At 39.9% G+C, this 8,042-nt stretch overlaps 1 protein-coding gene across 1 annotated transcript; it reads right to left on the bottom strand.

The window, feature by feature from the left end:
* Positions 1–2,061: 2,061 nt before the first annotated feature.
* LOC147902964 (brassinosteroid-responsive RING protein 1-like) lies at positions 2,062–3,454 on the bottom strand. The gene has a single exon (XM_087373430.1). It carries the CDS (start codon positions 3,030–3,032, stop codon positions 2,487–2,489), a length of 546 nt encoding a protein of 181 aa, XP_087229556.1. The 5' UTR covers positions 3,033–3,454; the 3' UTR covers positions 2,062–2,486.
* Positions 3,455–8,042: the final 4,588 nt, after the last annotated feature.

Below are 8,042 nucleotides of genomic sequence, written 5' to 3'. Positions count from 1 at the left end.
GACCTAGTTATTATCGACCTAGAGATGCAAGGAAGAACCTTCGTTGCGTTCATGGATGTAAGTACTTTCTTGACTCTTAAACCTTTAACTATTCATTGACCTAGTTAAACCCTAGCCTAGTTGTTGGTGTCACACAGCGAAGGGAGGTGGACACTAAGGTAATGCCTATTGATGCGCAAGCTAAGGACAAAGGTGTGAATGGAGCATGCAAGGGGGGTAAAAAGGATTGGTTCATCTTGAGAGGACAAGGGTCTAAGTAGGAGTCTTTTTGGGTCCCAAATATTGTAGAATTTTAGAAACCTCTATAGTGGTGTCCACACAATGTTCCATAAATGTATATACAAAAAAAAAGAGCAATGTGGGACACACTTGGACCTTACCCCAAACCCAAATATGCCCTAAAAACGTTTCCCTTGAGTCCATAGGGTCGGTACTAACATAAAATGCCTTCTAGATTTTAAATGCTTATACTGACACTATTGTAAATGGTTTTCACGTTATGGTTGATATTTTCATCAATATTTGGGATAGGTTTTTACCCATCTTTCGTCAGATACATGTTGTAATTTTTAATTTAAAATTCTCCTCTAGATACATATAGACCATAATTATGTTAAATAAGGTTGGTAAATGTCCACCCTATTATGTGACATGTTTATAAAATTAATGCCCTTCTGTTCGTGAACTTACTATGTTATGTGTTTATAAGTTACGACCCTAAAATCAACAAAATTTTTGACCATAATATTGTCAATGGTTTTTTTTCGTTTTGCTAATAGTGACAAAATCAATGATAAAAAGGTTTAATGCAAAAAATATTGGTATAAGTATTGAGAATGGGCCAAATTATTTGTAGATAAGTGATGGGCTTAAAAAGGGCCTAGTGGTCCCCATATTATGCCTTGCTATAGTTAAGGAGAGGCTCAATTAATAGCTTAATAAAATTCATAGAGATAAGGCATATATGAGTTTGTATTTCATGTTTGTGATATTTTGGTCTTTGTCATTTTCATAGTGGTGCACCTTTAATGCCAATCAATAGGGTAGACATTATAGAGTGCAAAGTATAAAGGATAATATAAAAATGGTAAAGTCATAAAGGCAAAAGATATCCCTTCTTTTGTATAATAAGGCTTCTCTATTAGTCAAGCTAAGTACAAATGGAAGAACCTTAGCATAACATGCATAGATCCCATTGCTTATTAAATGTGAAATGCAAGGGTTGTCAGCCCAAAAAGAAACGACCAAGTCCAAAATTTGGCCTGTGGTCCACACTACGAAGCAGTAGTATAGGTTCTAAAAAAAAAGAGAATACATAAAAAAGATATGATGCCACTAATGAATCCCGCTTCCGACCGATGCCCAAATCCAATATCTGAGTCTTAACCTCCCTCAATGAGTACACAGTTTTGTGGCGAAAACATGGATTATGGAGGTAAGCGAAAGAGAGATGTATATTAAAATTACAATGTCGCAATTTCTAGAAAAAAGATCTAAAAAAGATGCAACATGTTATAGATGGGAAGAAGAATGACCTAAATGAAATCTAGCATGATACACTTTAGAGAAAAGTGTTATATTGAGTGGACTTTGCTATCTGACTCTCTTACATGTGGGACCAATTGGGAAGACAAAGATGGTATGAACTAAGGGAGGGGGGAAAGATAGCCATGCAATTAATGAAATGCAAAAAGGTGTTCATTTGTATGCATGCTCATGGAAAAGATACATACCACTCCACAATTACCATGGAATGAGCCATTCTATAGAAATCTATGTACCTAGTGGAGTCTCTAAAACTAATCCACATAGATCTTAAGGGTCTCCACATGCACTCCTCCTCTTATCCAAGGACATGGAGAGCATGTATACATTAACATTTAGGGTGAACTCAAAAGTAGTTGTATGTAACATAATTCAAATACAATTATTCAATATTTCACGAACAGATCCCAGAGCACTTCCCAAAATTCCCCATACAACTATTACATATTTCACCAACACAGATATAGTTTACCAATAGATCATATGAAGCTCTAATGGAAAGATATGAAAAGTCTATATTTCAGCAACAAATCCTACACAAATCCTACACAGTCTATATTTCACCATTTGGGAGAATGTTTGGACATAATACAAAATGAAGGCAACATTGTTCAGAGTGAGATTGTAGATAACGATCGTAACATTTGAAGGGGAAGGCAACCCATAAGAACGATATATTACTGAACAATCGAGGCAATGGCGGCTTAAGACAACAGTGAGGACGTCTGATGATGGACCTTAACCGCACAGTCAGTTGCAACTGTGATTTCTGAAGAAACAGTGTATCTCTGCCAGGAGTATGATACGCCCAGCGCGCCCATGTGTCCTCAACTGACGACTGACGATTGCTCACAATATCAATTCTGATTTATGCACCTCTTTGTCGAGTATTGTTCCGCTGAGATCTTCATCTTCGTACTGCAGCAACTTGCTCACACGTCCTAGTTTTGCCACCAAAACCCCTGGATGCCTGCTGATCCATGGACCGACGAAAACCACAGTACCATTTCATCCGCCAGCTCCTGTTCCCTCTTCTTTAGCTTCTTTGCCACATCGTCTGGCTGCAGTGAAGATCTGCACAGAGGGCACCTGTTTTGCTGCTGATCCAACCACTGATCCAAGCAACTCTTGTGAAACACATGCTTGCAGTGAGGCAGTCGATGAATCTCTTCCCCTGGTTGGAATTCCGAGAGACAGACTGCACACTGCGTGTCTTCCAAGCTCAAAGCCTTGTAAAGCTCGCGATCGTAGAGCACAACGGGAAGTGCTTTCCTGATTTCTTCTGACGCGCTCAACAGCAGCAGGTCAGATCCCACGCTGGAACCATCTGGGAGGCGCAATGAGTAGCTTTCCCTTCTGTCCACCCCTCGTCGTAATCCGACCATTCGGAGAAGTCTGTCATTCAAGCCGGCTATGAACACAACTAAGCAAAACACGACTACGGGCAGGACTGCCGCGTAGACAACGGAGGAGCCTAAGAAATCCATGTTGGAATGGAAGGAACAACGGCAGTAAGCCAGGATCCGGGTCGCGGCCTAAGCTGGCATGGAGACGAGCAAAAATCAGGCACGATGCGGACTCATGTTGCTGAGCGCTAGAAGAGCAAAGACGCAAAGAGACTCCGCTCGAGGGTCGATGAGGCAAAATGAGTAACGATGTCGATGAGGGTGCTAGCAAGGACAAAAGGAGAGGAGATGACAAGGAAAAGAGCTGCAAAAGGGAGCACAATGGCTGAAAGAAGGTAGTGCAGAGGGGTAGAGAAGAGAGGTAACAACTTATCTGGAAGGGAGGCGGAGGTTCTAGGAGGCTGTGCAGCGGAGGAGACGAGGCGGTAGTGCATGGAGAGTGGCAAAGGCAAGCAAAAGGTGATCGGGGGCGAAAGCGCAGGCGCATATGAAAAGTCTCCTGCACGCCGCTCACGCGACTGCCACACAGAAATTACACGTTACCTGCATAGGTAAGTCGCCCTAGTGGCCACCCTCTAACACGTGTCCGCCGCGCTGGCACCCACGTGTCGTGTATCCACCTGCTCAGTGCCCCTGACGTGGCACATCGGACTGCGCTCAATCCAAATGTACAACGATACTACTCCCCCCCCCCCCCCCCCCCCCTCTCTCTCTCGCCCCCCCCAGCCCCGTCTTCCCGAAGGCGCTTAGAAGTCCCTCTCTCCCCCGTCCCTCGCTCTCTCTCTCCCCCACCCCCCCTCTTCCTTAAGACGCTTAGAACTCTCTCTCTCTCTCTCTCTCTCTCATCACGGCCAACGTTTTTGCCGCTCTTTGCAAGCAAACTTGTTGCTTACGTGAGTGACTTGTCATGGATATGTGTGTTTGATCCTTCGTATAAGCCTCTCGCTTGCTAGCTATGTGCTACGAAGTAAATCTCTCTCTCTCGCAATGTATAGTCTCATCATGGCCAACATTTTTGCCTCTCTTTGCAAGCAAACTTGTTGCTTACGTGAGTGCTTCGTATAAGACTATGGCTTGCTAGCTATGTGCTACGAAGTAAATCCCTCTCTCTCTATCTCTCTCTCTCTCTCTCTCTCTCTCTCAATCCCCTTTCATCCTAGTCACCATCTAGCATGTGGCCACATGTTGGCACATTCGTATTGCGTATCCACAGGCTCAATCTTCGCATCAATTATGGCAAAAATCGACCCTTAGTTAGAAGACATGGAAAATAAAAATATCCGCCTCTTCCTCCCCCAACAAAAAGAATTTCAAGATATGGCTCTATTCACTAGAAGAAGATTTCTTTCATCTAGGATCCCTCTTAGACCCCACCCCCCAACTTGCAATGAGTAATTCCTTTTTCGTGCAATCATGTCCTCCTTTGTCTCCCTCATCCATCCTCTTCCAATGGTCTCTCTCGTGCGCCCATATTGGGAAAAGCATTCAAAAAAGCATGGCTCCCCATCCCTCCACACGTGCAACTGACAATGCCTCCATTGTAAAGCTGCCTCAAGTGCCACCCACCCCCTCTCTGCTTGTGCCTTCCAAAAGGTTGCTCCAGTAAAGCCCACACTAGACCAAACTAAAAAATCACGCACCCCATGCTACCATATGAGAATGATCGTTTGGTTGGGAATGAATCCCTTGTTATCCTTGATTTTTCTCCTCCTAGCTTTGCCATACAATGAGCCAAGCTTGGTACATGATAATGACTACATGCATTGCTAAAGTGTTAAATGTGGCCAACTTCATTAAGCAAAAGATGAGAGAAACAAGAAGCTCATGTTGTAGTCTTTTTACCTATAAAATATATGAGCATCATCACTAGACATTTGTGTATATAAAATACGTTTATAAACTTTCCTCTAATCGTTATTGTCAATGTATCTTCATTTAATTAATATCCAAGGCCAATGAAAACATATGCGCATCATTACTAGACTTTTGTAGATATGTACGTTGAAACTTTCTTGTCATCGCCCACACCACAAGTTGCCCAAATTAATTCTCATTTTATTTGCACTAAAAAGATGCTTCCTTTTAGTTACACACTCCTCCCTAAAAAATAATTATTCTTCCTCATGTTAATGTGTGTGTGCACGCGCATAGGTGCTGCTTGCACGTGCATGCACGCTTGTGTCCATGCATGCATATGTGCATGCATCAAAACATATTTTAAAGCCTTTTCTTTATGAAAGTTGTGTGTGTGTACGCGCGTGCGGGTGCATGCATGTGCATGCACATGCACATATGTATGTGCATGTGTGTGTGTGTGGGTGGGTGTGCACAATCAAGTGCCATTGATCAACGGGGCAGGGCACCAATAATCATGTTTAACTACTTAAGAATGTGTAGTTTACGCTTCAAGTTTAAATGATACATTATTTTATATCAAGGTATATGTCTTTAGTAGTAAAACAAGGTAAATTAAATGGGAATATGAACAAGCCCTTAACTAGCCAAAATCAAGCATTTGAACTTGCTATGTCGCTTCAAACTACATTTATCAAAATATCAAAATGTTTTTTTTCAATGGGCACAAACCAAGTTTTGAGGTTTTTTGATGTGACTAGTAGCCACATGTCCGTCTACTTTAAAGGCACCCGCTGCTTTAATAGCCAGTTTACCTCACCCTTATTGGTCCATTTACCTTTGTCTCTCATCGCATCAGCCATTCTCATTTTGGTAATTTGCCTTAACGAACATTTAAACGGCACCATATGATATATAATAGTCCATAATTTTCTTATAAAAGCTATTGTGCAAGAAAGGATATGTGTTTGCAGATACAAGGCTCACACATGCACATATGAAACCATACAATATATTAAAGTCCATAATTTTTTTATAATAGTTATTGTGCAAGAAAGGATATGTGTGCGCATGTAGAAGGCACACACATGCACAAATGCCCATGTGTGTGAGTGTATGCATGCATCCACATACTACATGTGTGTGTGTGCAAGCACATGCATGCGCGCACACACACACACACATGTCCATGAGTGCATCCATGCATGCTCATTTATTACATGCATGCATGCGCACATGTGCTCATGTGCATCTACAGATGAGGATGCATATCTACATGTGTGCAGGTGCACATGTGTGCACTTGCACCTACACTACATTTGGGAGTTAATTTGGCAAAAGCACCAATTGTGACAACTTTCATTAACCTGGCCTATTTACAACAATTGATAGGCATATAAAAAAATAATAGGCATTTTGTGTGACGTTTGTGAAAAACAAGTATTTAACTTTGTGTGGACTTTTTGTCTAAGGAGACTTTACTAGGAGACTTTATGTCAAATCTTCAATTCCAACCTTTCTTTATCTACTAAGGTAAAATGCATACTGACTAGTCTAGCCCAATATTTCACCAGTTTTACAAAAGTAAATTCCAATTTTCCACTTATAGGGTTGCTATATAGAAAACTTGTGAGGCCATATACAAAGCCTAATCTTTCACCAGTTTTTCAAAAGTTTACTCCATTTTTCCACTTATAGGGTTGCTATATAGAAAGCTTGTGAGGCTAGAAATAATTACCTCAGAGAAGATTACATTGCTTTCTAGATAAAAGCTCATGAATGATAACTTGATTCACTTTGGTATATATTATGTATAATGTCTTATCATCCCTAAGATGGAATAGACCTTCCAAATGTTGTAAAAGTATTTTTTATTGAAAAAATAATAATACTTTCTTGAAGAACATTCATTGTCTGTTTTTAAAGAAAGGATTGATATTGATTGATTCTTACAATTTTGTGATTGCACATTTAACTTGATAAGGAGAGGCTTTTGATATAGTGTTGTAACCATGGAGAAAAATCCGATAGAAGCATTGAAGTGTGTGCAAGACAAATTGTTGCATTCATCTAGAAGGGCACTCAAGCAAGAAGATAAAGACAACAATGAAATTGTTAATGTGTGTCACAAAAAGGATGAACACCCTAGACAGTGCATTGACTTATGTACATCATGTAACTAGATAATGATTGACATGGATTAAAAACCCGCATTGTTGCCCATGATTGGCTATCATTTAGCTATGTGTTTAGTTTGATTACTTGTAGTCAAAATTCATTCATTCTTGTAATAAAAATGTGCACCACTGACATGTTAAAGCAATAACTCCCAATTTCTTTCAATACAAAAAGAAGGAGAGGACTAATACCACACAAGCACTGAAACATTGGCTATTTTTGCTCATGTATCATTTATCACACAAGCACTGAAACATTTATCCATTCTTGGTTGAACAATATAGGTGAGTATACATATCATCATTGAGGCATACATGACATCAAGTAAGCTAATTTGGATTGTAAACCCTTAGCAATGATGTAAAATGTAATAATGAATCCAACACATGATGAATCAAGAACTAAAACCTTCTCAAAATGCTTCATTATTCTATGTTCAATAATGTAAGTTGATGTTAGAGCCTCTAGTACATTATGAGTGTTGGAACCCAAGAAATCCTTATTAATGGCCTAGCACATGGCTATGAGTTAATCACTCTACCCCCAAAATAATTATCTATGTCTAAAAAAAGTGATTTCCACCAAAATAATTGTCTGTGTCCTAACAAAAGTTATTTCCACCAACATCTCACTTGTGAGATAACATTGATGCATATATACTTCTCCTCTACTTCTTTGATAAAACTAAATCTCTATGTGATTATTCCTCTTGTGGAACATGCAATAATGTCATGCAAAATAGTCTCAAGATTGTTGCTATGACTCACCAATCACGTACCTCCTGGTTGGTGCCAACATACATAGCCTTTGTAATAAATAGTATCACACTAGCACCACATTTTGATGGTTAGAGTGACATCTTTTATCTATTAAAAGTATATACCAAGTGGTGTCTTTCCACTAGGCTACATCATCTCCCTAACTTATTGCCTACACACTTATCAAAACTAGTCATTCATAGAAAATGATGGTAATAAGTCCACCTCATCAAAGACATGAGCTTATGCAACATAATTATTCTCATGATATATATGAAGGAGCTAGTTAGCATGTATAGCA

The sequence above is a fragment of the Dipteris shenzhenensis genome, chromosome 4, assembly GCF_047967505.1.
Source record: "Dipteris shenzhenensis isolate YYH24624 ecotype China chromosome 4, Dip_SZ_1.0, whole genome shotgun sequence".
In the NCBI taxonomy this organism is placed as follows: Eukaryota; Viridiplantae; Streptophyta; class Polypodiopsida; order Gleicheniales; family Dipteridaceae; genus Dipteris; species Dipteris shenzhenensis.
This window is presented reverse-complemented; position numbering and strand designations above follow the sequence as displayed.